The 17,244-nt window shown below is 50.2% G+C and overlaps 1 protein-coding gene across 4 annotated transcripts in view; it reads left to right on the top strand.

Moving 5' to 3' along the window:
- Nucleotides 1-17,244, top strand: part of P4ha2 (prolyl 4-hydroxylase subunit alpha 2) — a 30,357-nt gene continuing 13,113 nt past the window's right edge. For 2 of the 4 annotated variants that reach the window (XM_005350077.2, XM_005350078.2), the window contains exons 1-7: nucleotides 1-65; nucleotides 534-646; nucleotides 8,492-8,591; nucleotides 9,235-9,331; nucleotides 9,710-9,861; nucleotides 12,438-12,575; nucleotides 15,811-16,050. In XM_005350077.2, the coding sequence (XP_005350134.1) occupies nucleotides 8,510-8,591; nucleotides 9,235-9,331; nucleotides 9,710-9,861; nucleotides 12,438-12,575; nucleotides 15,811-16,050 (709 nt within the window). In that variant the 5' untranslated portion in view covers nucleotides 1-65; nucleotides 534-646; nucleotides 8,492-8,509. Of the gene's footprint in view, nucleotides 66-315; nucleotides 647-8,491; nucleotides 8,592-9,234; nucleotides 9,332-9,709; nucleotides 9,862-12,437; nucleotides 12,576-15,810; nucleotides 16,051-17,244 lie in introns of those variants that run through there. The other 2 variants (XM_026780745.1, XM_026780746.1) reach the window with 2 other exon arrangements.

The following is a 17,244-nucleotide window of genomic DNA, read 5'->3' as shown; positions in this document are numbered from 1 at the left end:
GAGCCGAGCGCGCCGGGGCGACGCCGCGGGAGGTTCTAGAAACGCCGGCTGCTGCGCGTGTCCAGGTGAGCGCGGTTCTGCGGGGTCGTCTGCGGTGCTGAGCTCGGGTTGGGGTGGCCAGGCGGTGCGACCTGTCCTGCGCGGAGCTGGGAGCTGAATCCGGGATCACGCAGCCCCGCGCCCCGCGCCCAGCGCCCTGATTCTTCACCCGCCTCGGTTCCTGTCCCGCCCGTGTCCCTTCCCAGGGTCAGGGCGGTGAGGTCGGCGGCGCCCTTCCTGTCGGTGCGGCTCCTCCGGGCCGGACACTTTGGCTGGCCTGTGGGGTCAGGATCCCGGGAAGGGGCGGCCTGACCCCGGAGTCGCCCCCATCTAAAGCGGAGGCGCCCGCCTGGCCCCGGAGGGGTCGCTGCTAAGGGCTCCCAAGCCTAACAGGGACTAGCTTGGTGCCGCTAGTTTTATGGACAGTTATATCAGAAAGCCTCCTCCTCTCTGTCAGGCATCCCTGTCGAACCTCTGATGTTTTCCCTCGGTAGTTGCTGAGACCCGTGGTGACTGACTGATTCAACAAACAGCTTCAGTGTGCCTGGAGACTGCAAAGGCAGGCAGAGGAAAGACTCAGAAAGTTCAGGTCTAGAGGAGCAGCAAGGTAAGTACTGGGTTGCTAGGGAGTTTGGACCGTGTGGACTTGGCAGATGTCTGAATGCCCCAGGACAGGGGGCAGGAGCTCCTGTGGACTGGAGTGGTCACTTGGGAAGCACCCAAAGTGGCCACAAACTTGGGCCAGTATCATCTTTGTGATATTCTAGTGGAGGCAAGGTAATGGGGAAAGGGCCGATTAGGGGAGAGTTGTTCAAGAGCCCCAACCACCAAGGAGTGAGAAACCTGTGCGTGGAGAAGTTCGTTGAGCATGGGTCAAGAGCATGTTTGTCCCCCGTTGTCACTGGGAAGTACAGGTGGGTGCTTCTGTCATCTGTGTCCTACTGTAACATTTACTATGCTGTCAGAGAGGTCATTGAGTTTCCTCTGAGGCGGCCTCCTCATCCTGCTGAATCTCACTTTAAGGCTTGTGCAGACCACCTGGTCCTCCTGATGGACCTAAGGGCAGGGTCTGGGTGCACCACTTTGTAGCTTTTGGCACCCTCAAATGTCCTAAGCTTTGTCTAGCTCAGAATATAGGGCACTTTCGCAATCTGTTGCTTGTTCTGAGTTTATATCACACCTGCGACAATCCATGGTTGAGTTCTCTGTTAAATTGACAGGGATTTCCTTTACCTTGCACCTCATCTGCCTTGGAAGTGTCCAAGGTACAGTCTGTCACTATGGGTTTTTTTTGCCCCAAGGCCGGGACTCTCGGCTCCTCTCCATGCACAGGATGTTTGACCTCTGGATTCTTTCCTTTTGGGGCCTTCTTGTTCTCACACAGTCCAGCTCGTCCACTGTGTGGCCCAGCCAGTGAAGCCACGTTGCAAGGATGGAGTTGGCTGGAAGCCTTATCCCGAAGATTCTGTCATACTAACCCTCCTTAGTACTTGGAGAGCTCATCAGGCAGATACGGTGACAACCCAACTGAAGGAAGCATTATATGTGGCCTTTGGTATTCCTTGTCACAGGCTCTGCTGTGAGGTGATGCAGAGAGTGGCTTACTTATCTACAGATTGGATGGCCCACAATGGATTGTGGGCCATTCCTTGAATAGTGTGTGCCTGGTATCTGGCTAGAACGTGCCTGGCTAACTAGAATAAGGGAGAAGAGGAGGTGGAAGAGGCATTTTTTTTTGTCCCATAGGCAGCTCCTAATCTCTCTGAGGTTGCTGTTTAGCACTGGCAACGAGCCTCGGCCAGGGAGGAGCCCTGATGAGCCTCTGATGGGTGCTCATCAGAGGGAGACTGAGTACACACAAGTCTGAGGAATGAGTGGAGAGAGGGAATTGAGGGTTTCCTCATCTCCTGAGAAAGCTTCCCTTCTTGAGTGCGCCCTCCCACATCCTCGGGAGGGTTTGAGGCTGGACGAAAGGCCTTGGCTGACTTATGGCCACGCTGGCTGATAGTGTGCAGAGGCCTGGGAGGTGTGTCCCTGGATTCTAGGATCTGTCAAGAGCTTAATTTTATGCAGATGGAGGTTGGCAGCAGATGCAGTAATGCCGGCACGTGAAGACCAGCTGAATACTGCAAGAAGAGCTCAGCTTTGAAAACGCCATTTAAATCTAGTCATTTAGACCTGTGAAGTGCCTGACAGCAGGCCACCATTCTCTCCCAGAGTGAAGGGGACCATGGAGTCCTCTAGTCTGTGGGTTTTGTGCTGGGGACATGAAATGAGGGATAGACAGACAGTTTTTCTTCTCAGTGAGAGCGGAGCAGGATGAGAAGGTCTGGACTGGACCTCTTAGAGAAGAGGGGTTTTGTTCAGCTGAGACCACTGCAGGGCAGAGGATTAAGTTGATAGAGATTCCCTGGCTCTGGTAGGTCTGTGTGAGCCTGGTCCAGGCCAGCCTCTGCTCCAGACTTCTTGGGAAGTGCCTGCTCTGTACCTGGCACTCCTGGGAGCCAGGGTGGGGTGGAATCCCCAAGGCTTGTGCTTGTAGGAGCCTGGAATGCGCAGGTCAGAAGCACAGAGGTCTAGGAGATTTTGGAGTATTGGTTGCACTCCTGGCCTTTTGCTGGGGAACTGTCCTTGGTGGGCTTTAGGGTCTGTGACAAGACAATTCCAGGGTCACCTCTGAGTATTGAGTACTTTGTGACACCTGATTCCAGTCTGTCCTGAATGGAATATGTCGTCTCTGCTGGCGTTCCTGGGATGCGGGCATCATTCACCTTCCGCCATTTCCTCTGCCTCCTCATGGACCTTCCTCCTTCCAAGGGCGACTAACTTGGGCGAGCAAATGCCCACTTCAGCTCCCCTCAGGTTCCTGCGATTCTCTTGGTGCCAACGATTGGTCAAAATCAGCCCAATGGTTGGCAGCTTGCTGACACTTGTCATCCAATTCAGTTCCTGTGCAGGAGGATCAGGAAGTCTAGGGCTTGACCAAGGTCACAAAGCCAGTGAGAATTTAACTCTGGGTCTTTCCTACCCCAGGGCAGGTGTACCTACCTGTTTCTTGGGTGTCAAAACTGGGTTGACTGATAATGCATAATGTGCCCAGTTGAAATGACTGCCCACTTGAATTCAGGGAACTGTTGTTATTTTTTTTTTTTTTTTTTTTTGTCCATGGGCTCTCCTTTTCCTAATGGGCTCCAACTAGGGATGTCATGGACTTTATTTGTGAATCTTTGAGCCCTCCATGAGAAAGTCTTCAACCTGAGTAGAATATGACTTCCCAATTTCAGGAAGTCACATGTCCCATGAAGTGACACATGTGAGATTGGATGGTCATGGCTAGCAGAAGGGGGCTTTGTTGGGGGGTTTAGCTTGCGAACATATGTCAGGTGTATGGGGAGCCCTCCCTCCATAGTGATCTTTCTCACGTCTTATACACTAAGTCCCTCCTTAGTCCTGATTTCACTTTCTTTAGCTTTCATCATCCACACTCAACATGTTTATTGGAAAATCATAGAAATAAACAACTGTGAGCCTGCCCGAGTTCTGTGATGGAATCCGCGTCCCTCCCTTCTGGTTTTCACAGGCTATCATTGCTTCGTTTAGTGTATCCCTGCTGTGTACACTGGCCATTGTTAGACTCGCCATCCTTTGTAGCCACCTGCTTATCAGGTTGACTGCATGGTATTAACACTGCTTGCGCTCAGGTAACCTTTTAAATAGTGGGCCCCAGTGTGCAAAAGTAGCCACGCTGGCAGCTTCATTTCAGTAACTTGTTATAACCATTCTATTTCGTTCTGCTGATAATTTCTCATTGTGTCTAATTTGCAAATTCAATTTCATCATAGGTATGTACTCACAGAGAAAGCAGCATACACAGGGTTCGATACTATCTGTGGTTTCATGCACCGGGTTTCTTGGAATGTATCCTCTGCGGACCAGGCGGGAGTATTGTAGCTGAAGCGGAGATGATTATCTGGCTTACAAGGTTTTTGTGAGAATTAGATGGTAGAAATGAAAGATCTCTGGAAACATAAACCATGGTTATCTTAGACTAGGTTCCCAGAAAGCAGAGCCGGAGGCAGAGCTTAAGTGCTTAGTGCTTATTGAAAAGTCTATTGCAGGGCAGCCAGGGTGAGGGGAAAGGAGAGACGAAGGGGAAACAATGAGGAGGTACCTTAGCAAGCTGGTCCTGCTCAATGGAGGTCTGCTAGCTCCTCCGCCATTTCGGGCCTGCTTCTGTGTAGAACCTCCGTGGGGACTCCATGCCTGTGGACGGTTTCTTACAGAAGGTATTTGGAGGAAGTACCTGCTGGCTCCCTCTTGTATTTTATCCTTCGTCAGCCAGAGTTGCCTCAAGAGAGTTAACTCTTCCTCACTCCTCAGCGTGGTCCTTCTGTAGCCACTTGAGAGCCTAGTCGGGAGGCAGTGGGAGGAACCAGAGCATCTGGCTTGGGTCAACAGTATCTTCTGCCTGGCTAAGGCAGAATAGAAGGTTCGGAGCCTAGGGCATGGGGCAGCATGGATGATGCTTTTTTGTTTTCACGCACGAGTTAAGTTCAACTAGACCATTAGACCATCTGTTGAGGCCCAGATGGGAACCCAGCTAAGTGTTGGCAAACGGACCTTGGCAGCTTCTCTGCTGCAGCAGGAGGTGATGGTTTTGATGGCTCCCAGCATTCATGTACTGACTAGAGATGATGTAAGGACAAATGTACAGTACCTGACACAGGCATTCCTGTCAAGCCTGGTGAGCTTCCACCCCTGACGACAGCAGTGGGGCCGAAGATCTAAGGTCAGAGTTCGGTTACTGACGGTTTTACTTGCTTTCTTAAATGGATACTGAGAGATGGGACTCGAGGGGACTCTTGGGAGACGGGAGAACACTTGGCTTCACTGAGCAGAGATCTGGCTTTCACAAGTATCTTGGTGGAGGTAAATACTGAAGTCGTTGAAGGTTTGAGTTTGAGGTAGTGCGGTGGGCAGGAGAGGGTAGCAGGGCCAGGTCACGGAGCTACAAGGGCCCACTGGGCTAAGGTTTTGGACTGTATCTTATCTGGCAGTAGGAACCAAAGGGAGGGCTTCAGCAAGCCTTGCTGGCTACTTGGTAGAATAGAGTTGGAGAGAAGCCCATCCAGAGGTGAAGAGGTCAGAGCAGGTGGGACCTGCCTGGATAAGAAGTACACTAGAGGATGATCAGGGTGATGGGTGAGGCACGGTGTCTGGCAATGAGACTTGGGTGCACTTCTGAGCCCTTGTGGGCAGTCATGTGCTTCAGTGGTGTGACCTCTTGGAGCCTGTGCCTAGCTCCTCCTTGGTTGAGTTCCTGGGTCCTCTCGGCTCTGCCAGTATAGCGTTAGCCACTGTATGGTGGGAAAAGGGGTTGAAGAGCCTTGTTCGGGGGAGGTTATCCCTTTACTGAAGGCAAATAGCATTTTTGCCTAGTGCCAGGCAAGACCTCTTTACAAACTCATGTTCTGTCTCTGGGCTGTTAAGTGCTTTGTTAAAACTCAAGATGTAGCAGCATTTGGATGGCAGCTGAGAGCTTGGCAGAGGGTCCTCCCCGATGAGGTAAGGGGAGAAGCTGACGATGCTGCCGGTTTGCAGCTGGAAACATCTTTCCATGGCTACTTGGCCAGGTTATAAATGCACTTTCCAAAGAGCAGGCTCGCTGCAGGAGCTCAGGTTGTATGTCTTGGAATCACCATGCCGAGAAACGGTGCCAGCCGCCTGGTGGGTGAATTGCTGTCACTGGGACATTGGCAGGTTTTGCGAGACCTCCCTACAGGGGCCCAGACACCGGGACTGCCAAGGCCCCTTTGGAGTTCAGTTGAGAAGGGCCCACTTTGTTTCCTCTGCATATTTAACATATCACAAAAATATGTACCTTTTTAATTCTAGTAGGATTTCTTGTAGAAAGATCAGGAAAACAAACATAAAAAGAAAAATAAAATCAGTTCACCAAGATAGAGTTATGGTATGATTCTTTTTTATATGTATACATACATCATTTTTTTTTCCTTTCAAAAAAATGGAGCACACAGTAAGGATTATTGAGGGCTGGCTCTTGCCACTCTGCTTTGATCATTCCATGCTGATGGCCACAGAGTGTTTATTGTCACATAGTCTATGTTAATGTACTATACAGAGTGTAAACTCTTTAGTTGCGGTTTCTTCATCTAAACAAATTCATGATGCTTTTCCCTGGGTGCTTGCTACAGGGTAGACATTATTCCAAGCCCTGAGGTGTGGATCATAAAACTCAGCAGTGTTCTTATTTGGTGCCGCGTTTTCATAAAAAGGGATTTGACCATGACCACCTCCTGTATTGTTTGTTCTTTGTGGATTTCTGAGGGCTCCTGGGACCGCTTTGGCAGTGCCGGCCCTGGGCAGACTCACATATTCCCACTTTCTCTGTCCTGGGTGAAGTGCTGGGTGTAGCTATGAGGCCGGAGTTGACATTCCCCCACAGTGGAGAGTGCAGTTGCTCTTGAATAAGAGCATCCTCTTCACCTGACCCCAGTTAGGTGACCTTTTACACAAAGCCTTTGAGCTCAGGGATCCTGGGGTCAGAAGAAATGAGCAGATGGCCCTGATTAGAATGGTGCTTGGGGCACCCAGTTCTCCGGCTTACAGAGTTTTCCTACTCCTCTCCCCAGCCAGAACAGGACTGGGAAGGCTCTTGGTAAGTCGCTTCCTAAAGCGCATGTGTGACTCTCTGAGGCTGTGTCTCCAGGCTGGGATCTGTGGATGGGCTCATCTCAGCCAGGCAGCACATTCCAGAGAAATGACAGCTGGCCCTCGTGTAATAAAGAGACCTGGCTGCTTTCTCTCAGTCGCTGTAAGGTATGAACTGTGGGTGGTATTTGGAAGGAATGAAAAGGCTTCCCCCACTTTCCCGAGTCTGCTGCCCGATTTCTGACTAGGTATGCGCTGGAACTGGCCACACAGCTGGGAGGTGCATGGAGCTCCCCAGCTTCATCCAGGTCTGGTCTGGTCTCCTGCCTGAACTCTGCTCTCTTTTCACCCCCACTTTGAGGGGTAGTTGGCTGGCCTCCACATCAGAGATCCTCCTAACCTGGAGTTTTTTCCTACATAGTTTTGGGCATTTTGTCTCATTTATTTCCTTTGCTTTCTTTTAGAGTAAATTTCCATCTGAGCTGTTTCAGAGACTTGGCTGAGTTGAAACCCGAAGAGGAAGGATAGGCAGAACAAGGGTTCAGCAGGGTGCTGGCTTTCCAGCATGTTCCGGGCTGTGTGGCCGAGATGGGGGAGCATGTCTGAAGCCTCCACTGTGTACTTAGGCCAGCCGCCAGTAAGGCTTGCTCCAGGTTGCTGCTGGGTCCCTCAGAACTCTAACTGTTTCTAGATGGCTGAGAAGGCAGTGCCTGGCCTGTCACTCATGTCAGCAGCCCAACCCCAGTGTTGTGACTGTGTGCGACTGATCCACCTTTGTATCCTGAGCTTGGTGCCTGGAATCTCTGGGGTGTAAGTAGATGTTTGCGAATGGGTAGAGAGTGGCCAGGGAAGGTGTCTGTCTCCATCTCCACTACAGGAAGACCTATGTCTGTTCAGAAGTGCTCTCTGCAGCAGGGGCAGATGGGCAGAAGTCAGTTTTCCTCTTCTTCTGTTGACAGCCTTCTGTACACTTCAACTTGGCTTGGCCCCCTGCGTCATACTATCTCATTGTCATTTCTTTGTCATTGTCTGTTCTGTTCTGTCACTTTCTTGTGGATGGGATCCAGGTCTTTGAATTCGTCACCTCTATTGATATGTGGTAACAGGACTCTTACCTCTTTGGGCAGCCCTCAGTTCAAGTACAAAGGGAGGTCTCTGTCGGAGGCACGTTGTCACATTCTGGATGGTATGACCTGCATCAGTGCTTTGGGGAGAGTGGCCCTGCAGAGCTGCTTCTTCCCCTAGGATATCCCCATGATCTTGATGTCCTGGGAACAAACTGTCCGCATTGGACCGTCTTACGTGTGGCTCTTGACACTCTCGTGGCATATGTATTAGAAAGGAAGCCGGGTCTGCATACTTGTAATCTTAGCGATTGGAAGGCTGAGGCAGGAGGCTTATTGAGTTCTAGGCCATCTTGGTATCCATAGTGAGACCTTGTTTCTAAAAAGGAAAACAAAACCCAGGCAGGGGCCAGAATTGAGCACATAGCCCTAGTTCCATGTTGTGACCCCTCCCTTGGGCGATCTTGAATACCTTATTTAGTGATATACTTGAGGGTATGTGTATGTATGTGCACAGTGTATATGAATGTGTTCTCTCATATACATTGTTCCCACCCCAGTACAGGATCTTGCTATGTAGTCCAGGCAGCCTTGAACTTTGTTCTTCCACCCGCCGTCTCTTGAGTGCTGAGGTTACAGGCTTGTCCCAGCCATGTCCAGCTGAAGGTGCTCTTTCCACCGTGTCCCTCTGATGACTGACCCTGAATGCCTTGCAGATACTGCCCTTTCCCATCATGGAGTTCCAGGTGTTGGTGTTGCTGATGTCCTGGTTTGGTGTCCTGAGCTGGGTGCAGGCAGAATTCTTCACCTCTATTGGTACGTGGCAACCGAACTCTAGTTTACCTAAGCAGCCCTCAGCTAAGTGCTAGGGGATGTCACTGCCTGAGGCTCGTTCAGGGTTCAGTTCAGGGAGGGTGGGGCTGGCGAAGGTTCTACTCCCCCACACCTCCACGCAATCCTGATGATCGTATATCTTGGGAGGCAGCTTTCTGAATTGGGCCCTCCTTTCTGGAAGTGCAGACTGCAAGTAGCTTTCAGGTCTTTCTTGGTCTTTGGCAAGAGGGTGGTCTAAGCAGTGGGCATTCTCTGTCCCAAGGACCAGATTCTCTCCTTCTCAACTGGAAGTTCAGAGCTGATTTGCATTTGATGAGCCCTTAGGCTGTCCATCCCCCTATGATAGGACCAATCAGGTGATGATGAGAAAATGAAGCTAGGACTTCTCCTTTAGTCCCCTCCCCAGTGCACCTGCACTTTGCCCAGGCATGCTCTTGCCGCCTCAGCATCTCTCTTCCTGGAGTTGGGGTCATGCCATGTGAGTGACTAGGTCCCTTTAACCACCAGTCCCTATGACTCCCGGTTTACTGACATGCACTTGCCTGGGGGTAGTCATTTCTGCTCTGGTGTATGGGGCAGGCCACTCCTCATCCATTTCTCACTGGTCCTTGCTTCTCTCCTGTAGGGCACATGACTGATCTGATTTATGCAGAGAAGGACCTCGTGCAGTCTCTGAAGGAGTACATCCTTGTGGAGGAAGCCAAGCTCTCCAAGATTAAGAGGTGTCCAGTGTCCTAAGACCCCACCCCGAGTCTCCCTGCTGCTCCACTGTCCCCAGCCTGTCCAAGTGTCTGTAAAAGGAATTCATCGAGAGGGTGACCCAGAGGAGCAGACCTGCAGTTAACTTGTGCTGGTCCTCCAGAGCTGCTGAGTCTACGGGCTAAGAAGCAACCACCTTTTTCCTTTCTGCGTAACACATTTTAATTTACACTGGAGTTCCCAGCTCTTACCTAGATTAAGGGCTAGAAGTATCTAGGAAGTTACTATAGTCATGTTTTATTATCTCTTGATGAAAGAGCTCTGGGCCTCACCAAGGAAATTACCAGCCTGTGTGGGTAGGTGTGGTAGTCTTTTTTTTTTTCTTCTCTTTGGTTTTACAGCTGGGCCAGTAAAATGGAAGCCCTGACCAGCAAGTCAGCCGCTGACCCCGAGGGCTACCTGGCTCATCCCGTGAATGCCTATAAGCTGGTAAAGCGCTTGAACACAGAGTGGCCTGCACTGGGGGACCTGGTCCTGCAGGACTCGGCCGCAGGTGAGGGGCAGTGAGCAGCTGTCAGCTGTGTCTGTGCGCCTGTCTGCTTCTGCCTGGAGCTGTCCTTGTTGGTTTGTTTGAAAAATGGTCTAACAGTCACTTCCTGTTCTTTTGTAATGTTTCCTGGTAATGACATTTTCTAATTATGCTCCAGAAATACATATTTTTATAACAAACTTCAGGAACACAAAATATATCACATAAAAATCATGATGCTTAATCCAGTTGCTCCATGATACGCACCATTAAAATTATGATCTTGGTGGATGGAGAGATTACATAGTGGTTAAGAGCACTGGCTGCTCTTGCAGAAGAACCAAGTTTGGTCCCCAGCATCTACATGGTGGCTCACAGCCATCTGTATTTACAGTCCCAGTTAATCTGACACCCTCTTTTGACCTCTGCAGGCACCAGGCATGCATACATGTATACACAGCATATGTGCGTACATAAATACAGACATGCATACATGCATACACAAACATGCATGCAGGTAAAATACTCATACACATAAACTTTAAAAAATAAATATTTAAGAAACCCTGTAATCTCAGGCTTGTGAGATGGCTCAGTGGGTAAAGCCCTCACCGTACAAGTAGGGGAGCTGAAGTTTGGATCCCCAGAAGCCATGGAAAGCCAGGCAAGTGTGTCTGGCATCATCCCAGCACTCGAGAGGCAGAGATTTCCCAGGGCAAGCTGGCTAGCTAGCCTAGCCGATCAGTGAGTGCTGGGCTCAATTGAGAGGTCTTGCCTCCGTGAGTTAGTAGAGGGAGATTGAAGAAGGCCCATGGCCTCCATGCACATCCGCATGCATACGTGTGCACCCACCCATATGCGATCATGCATACACACGCATTTACAAACACCACCCATGCATACACACACCAAAAAGAATTAACCTGCTTACGTGTGAGCCAGGTGGGCTGCGTGTTGGGGCTGAGGCAAGCTGGGGAATAGAGACGTCATCTGAATTTTTTCCTATGTGTGTCTTTTACAACAAAACATGACTGCGTGGGTTCAACATAAATATGTGCTCAGTCCTGGGTTTCCCAGCTTCTGCAGATGCCATTAAATGTGCCTGTGCCGTGATTGTTATGGCTGGATAGTCATCTGTCACAGTGATATTCTCTAAGCCTGGTCAAGTCACCTGGGTTGTGTCCAAATTTTCAGCTCTATTACATGTATCTTGGTGTCGACCTCCAATTATTTTTCTAAGTTAAATTCCTAGAAATGGTATTTCCAGGGTGGAGCACGGATTTGCTAAAGGCTCTTTCTGGGCTAGTGCTTTCTGTTTGTGAACACGCTCCTGTGATCCAGAGGAGAGGATCTCGGTAATGGAAGGGTGGGCTGGAGGTGGGCCACGGGATTCCCAGCCTCAGGCTGGGCCTCTGCTCAGAGCTGGGAGTGCTGATTAACTTCAGACTAGCTGTCTCTCTGACTGAGACTGGTCCCAGCCACGTGACCAGCTGGGGTTGGGCTTGGCTGGGGGCTGGGTAGTCTCAGGGGAGGGTTTGGTGAGCTCAGCCCTGCTGGAGCAGTGCCTGTGAGCTCACTGCCTCCAGAAAGCACTGCCTTTCCCAGACCCGCCTCCCCTCCCTTTCCTGGGCTGGGCCTGCTGCTCAGAACAGCTCAGAACAGGCTGTTCCTCCTGCTTGCAGGAGGTGTAGGCGAGGAAGCCCTTACAGACGCAGATGATCTGCTGTCTGATCCTGTTGTCCCCGCCACCTCCCATCAACAGCTGGGAGCGAGGATTACCTGGAAGGTGATGGGACAGGCCCAGAGAGCAATGATTTATGTTCGTCTCTGATGTTGGATGCTTGCCCCTGAAATAAGGGGGAACCCTGACAGTACAGTGTGGCTATCTATGAGGCTTTCCTTCTTTTTTGTGGATGCTAACATCTTCAGAGTTCCTGACCATATAGCTGTGAAGAAGATAATGTAGCAGCTTTTTCATCCCTGGGCCCTGGCTTGCCATGTGGAGAAGGGGTGGCACCAGGTGCTGTTGCTCTTGGAAAGGGGCCAGGAGTGGAATTCGTTGGCATTCCCCTCCCAGTCCTCAGTTCTTAGGCAGATTCTCAGGCCTGAAGCATTAGCATGGCAAGGCCCGGAGTCCTAGAGTATCAGGAATTGTGTCTCTCGTTGGGACTAGGCCTTGAGGCCCTAGAAAGCCACCTGGGGCTACTTCAGTGGTCAAATCTAGCCTAGATAGATTTGACCGCTGAAGTAGCCCAGACACCACAAGCCCATACTCTGGACTCAAGTGCTAAGCCTTTTAGTTCCAAATGAATAGCATAGGGAGGGCTAAGAAAGAAGTTCTGTGGAGGAGCCCCCAGGGAGGACTCTCTAAAGAAGGAGAACACCTTATTGTTGTTTTTCTACTCTTATTTTGGTGCTGGCTCCCGAATGCCTGCCAGGCACGTGTCCTGATCACTGAGCCTACAGCCTACCAACAGCCTTTGAGGGAAGGGACAGGGAAATCCCACCAGCCAGACACCTTCTAGCGACAGCCTCTGGTCCCTGGTAGAATTCTGTCCCCAGGATCAGGAGTGACTTCTCTTCTCGCTGTCACTTGGAAGGTTTTGTCGCCAACCTCTCCGTGCAGCGGCAATTCTTCCCCACCGACGAGGACGAATCCGGAGCCGCCAGAGCACTGATGAGACTTCAGGACACATACAAACTGGACCCAGACACAATTTCCAGGGGGGAACTTCCAGGTGAGGCACCTTGTTTACTTCCGTCTCTTCAGTGTCTGGACAGGTCAGACTGGCTTAGGTGGAACTCACTGTCGGTGGTGGTGGTGGTGGTGGTTTCCGGTTTCCTTTGGATGCCAGTCTCCCATGCTTCAACCCCTTCCCCAGCGTCTTGATTCAGGTATTAGCCAAGATCTCTCCTCTAGCATGGTAGAGAGTTGAGGCTGTTGCTCAGGAGTATCCCTCAGCATCCTGCTCCCAGAAAATCGCCCATCAGCTGGCAGACCTGCTTCCGATCCCTGAGCCTCTCATTGCTTTCTGTCCAAGGCTGGTCTGTAGACCCACTGCATCTCCCGTATGTCTCCCTAGTCAGTCTCTGTCCCTTCCCATTCTGTCCTTACCTCTCTGGGCTCTTTGAGTTCATATATAGTCCCGCCCAGTCCTCCATTTCTTTTGTCCCCCTTTCCCTGTGTGCGCTCTCTCTCCTCTCCTCTCTCTCTCTCTCTCTCTCTCTCTCTCTCTCTCTCTCTCTCTCTCTCTCTCTCTCTCTCTCTCTCTCTCTCTCTCTCCCCTGACCTCAGAAGAAGGCTCTGTAGCTCATTGCTCATACTTCTCTAGGTCCAATGCTCCTTTGAGTCCATTTCTTCTTTCCTGAGGCTTCTGGGTAGTGATTTGATTTATTTTCTCTGCTGCCCTCCCCGGTTCTCACATACTCCTGAACCCACAGTGCCTTTGTCTGTTGAAGTAGAGCGGCGGGCTGCTTCCCGCCACCCGGCTAGCTCTACCCAAAATAATTACATGGAAACTGTATTCTTTTAAACACTGACTGGCCCATTAGTTCCAGCCTCTTATTGGCTAGGTCTTACATATTGATCTAACCCATTTCTAATAATCTGTGTAGCCCACGAGGTGGCTTCCCAGGGAAGATCTTAACCTGCGTCTATGTCCAGTCGGAGAATCATGGTGACTGCTAGAGTTTCTTTATTACTTAACCAATGAAACAACAGATAGAAAGACGACCCTCCTCCATCATTTGTCCCTCTCATCTGTGATCCTGTTCTTCAGAGTCACCAGGAGCACAGGGCCAGCAAAGCCAGCTCACGGATTACAAGCATAACACCCTTTAATTTTGCTGTAGCATCTGGCATGGATTGTTTTTTTCTGTCTGATGTCCTGGATTCTGGGGTGCTGATCTCTGCCTTTTCTCTTTTCACATGTCTGGCCATTCGTTCCTCTGTTTTTGATTTTTTTTAATTGGCCTCTTGCCTGTTTCCTGCCCAGTGCTAGTGATTATAGATTTACTGGGTCTAGGGGGTTATTTGAGACCAATAAACCCAAGAATTCAGTTGGACCTCATTATAATTTAAATAACATCTCCCTTCTTGGGAGCCTAGGGGAAATACAGCTGAGAGACCCAGGTGATGTAGGACCTGTCTTCCTCCTTAGTTGTCCTGTGGCTGGCTACTCAAGGCCCAGGGTCTTGGTGTGGAGGACTCTGCTGAGCTAACAAGGGGAGGAGGGTTCTCTTTATTCCTGCTTAAGTCAGTGTTGGTCCAGACCCAACCATGAGGCCAAAGTGAGAAGATAATTCTGGGGAGCTTTTTGCCTTGTGGTTGTGAGGCATGGTGGATGGGAGAAGGGAGCTGTATATTGACAGTGTCCTTCCGCAGTTAACAGGCCCCCGAGTGTCCTGGATAGGGCCGGAGGGTAAAGCGAGTTACTCCCCAGAACTTCACCCACTGTTCACTTTGAACCCCTTCCTCAGGGGAGCCCCACTGTTTTCATCGTTTGATGTGCTGCCCGACACGGATGACATGCTGGTCTGTGTTCCTTGTCAAGGCATGTCTCCTGGGCCTCCAACCAGAATAGGCGAGCACCTCTAGACTTCTCTACTTGGACATTCCATGGATTGCATAAACTTCATTGGTGCCAAACTGAAATTCCCATCTGTCCTTACCTATTCTCTTAGCAGAAAGCACCTCTGCCCATTGGCAGCCTAAGCCGCAATAGTAAAGTCTATGGATTCTGTCTCTCTAATGCCCTTTGGCCCTTTGCATATCTCCAACTCACTCGGGACAATTTTCTGTCTGCTCCTAAGTACACATTTATCCATTTGACTTCAATACTTAGCTTTCAGAAGTGACCCCAAAGTCTCCCTATAGGTGGGGCATTGTTCCCAGCTTGCCTGTTGTTCCCAGCATTTCCATCTCTCGACTCTGGTACCCTCACCCGTTGTGGGCTCCTCCGTGTCTGTTAGCCCTTCAGCGCTCAGCCTAGCTGTCCCCGTTCATGGTGCAGACACTCGAGTTCCCTTCTGAGGAGGATGCTGAGTTACGGACGTCATTCCTCACATTCTTGGCATTCATAAGACATGTTGATTGTAGCTGCTGATCTCTAACATCCTGAGGTAACATCCCCATATATCATCTCAGTGGATTTTTGGCACAGTCCTTTAAAAACAGTTCTGGTGTCTTTATTTAGATAAGACTGGGTAGGTAGCGTATCCTTTTAGCTAGGGCCCTCTTCGTGGGAGCTGCCTTTTCATTATCCCCTGAGGAACACATAGTCTTTGCCATCTCAAGCTCCACATCTCCCTAAAGCTGCTGCTGTTCCTCAGGTTGAAACCATCTTTGTGGCCACGTTCCATGACAGAGGTCCTATCAGGCACGAGACCCCCTGAGCTGATGCTCCAACATCCCTGCTGGATCCCAGCCTCAGTTCTTTGTCGCCATTGGCATCCATCACCTGTTCCCATTACCTGTCTCTTCTTCCCCTCGTCCTTCTCATGTTACTCCATCTGTGTTCCCTTGAGGTCTAACCTTGAACCTTCTCTGTCCTTTCCTTTTTCAGACTTCCTACCTGTGACTGCCCTCATCCATGACTTTCATGTTACCTGAAATCCTTCTTAAATTCATCCATGTTTTCTGCTCTTTAGACTTCCATGGCCAGCTGCCCTCCACACAGCTCTCATTTTGACCTACAGGACCTATACCCACTGACCTCAGGGCCGTGTCTTGGTGGGACTCCCTATCACAAAGCCCTGAGGCTTAGAGATTGACTATGACCTATAACCTAAGCTAAACCATCCTGTTTATGCTCACTATATTGACGGTATTTCATGGTGTGTGGCATGAAGTCAGGGTGGGATTTTGCTTAAATAATGTCCCCCTTTCAGTGGCCCAGGCTTTCTCCAAAGTGAGCATCTCCCTCCCTCGCCCAGAGGCATTTCCAAGCCTGACGGTTGCTATTCCTGCTACAGGAACAAAGTACCAGGCCGTGCTGAGTGTGGACGACTGCTTCGGGATGGGCCGCTCAGCCTACAATGAAGGAGACTATTACCATACTGTGCTGTGGATGGAGCAGGTGCTGAAGCAGCTCGATGCTGGGGAGGAGGCCACCATCACAAAATCCCTGGTGCTGGACTACCTGAGCTATGCTGTCTTCCAGCTGGGGGACCTGCACCGTGCTGTGGAGCTCACCCGCCGCCTGCTCTCTCTTGGTAAGGAGGTTAGGGACTGGACCTAGGAAGGGCACTTGACTCTTCTGGCCACACTGCTTGATCATCTCTTAGAACTAAATCGGTTGGATTGTCCCCTGCGCAGGGATGAGTGTGTCTTAGTGATTTCAACTGCCTTGTCAACTGCCAACTAGCTCCTTACCCACAGCCTTCCTGTTAGGTCATGTTCAGCTGGTGATGGGTGTTCAAAGGCCTTGGACATCCTTGTGTGTATATGTGAGTGTGGCTCATGCACGTGCGTGGACATATGTATGTAAGTGCATGTGCACATACATGTGTACTGTGGCACTTTTTAAAATAAGAACCTAGTGTTGTGGCGCTTGTACCATTATGCAGGGTAGACCCTTCACCGTGTAAAGTACAGATTGAGAAGCAAGCTGTACTTCTGGATGGCTGCAGTGACAGTAATTCTAGCTCTTAGTGTCCCGAAGTCTAAAGTAGGACTTAGCGTGCCATTTGTACTCTGTATGTCTTGTGATGTGGGACGGAACAAGGCTCAAAGCGCTGTATCTTTACCGCACCTTTTGCTAATACGTGGGAATGTTATCGTCTGGACTTTCACAAAGCAGTGGAGACTTGACTCTGCCACTGCTTCCCAGGGAGCCTGCATGTGAGACCAGCTAGCATTTGAGCATCCCGCAAGACCAAAGTGAGCATCCCGCAAGACCAATGTGGCCAGAAGGTTTTGTAGAGTCTGTCATGTGAGTTAGTAAGAGCCTTGGACAGGGAGTCAGGACACCCAACTCTTCTGTATGGTTTCATCTTGAGTCACTGGACCTCTCTGAGCCTCAGTATTGTTATCTGGGAGTGATGCCGAATTCCTGCCATGGCTGTTGCTCCAGATACTGTGTTGTCCTCCAGAACTCTGGCTCTTCTACTTTTAAATAAAAGTTTATTACAATTTATTTATTTATTGTTTTTGTTTGTGTATGTGCTACAGTGTACATCTGTATGCTTGTTTGTTGATTGTGTAAGCGGGTGAACGCAGAAGGGCTACAGTGTACATCTGTATGGTCGGGGCCAACTCCAGGGAGTCAGTTCTCTCCTTGTACACTGTGTGGATCCTGGGCTTTGAACTCAGGTTGTCAGGCTTCGCAGTGAGCGCCTTTACCTGCTGAGCCATCTGGCCTGCCTTGTAGCCCTCCTATATTTATTTATTTATTTATTTATTTATTT

This window comes from Microtus ochrogaster, chromosome 7 (genome assembly GCF_000317375.1).
Source record: "Microtus ochrogaster isolate Prairie Vole_2 chromosome 7, MicOch1.0, whole genome shotgun sequence".
Lineage (NCBI taxonomy): Eukaryota > Metazoa > Chordata > Mammalia > Rodentia > Cricetidae > Microtus > Microtus ochrogaster.
Note: the sequence above shows the minus strand (reverse complement) of the source record. Positions and strands in the feature narration are given on the sequence as shown.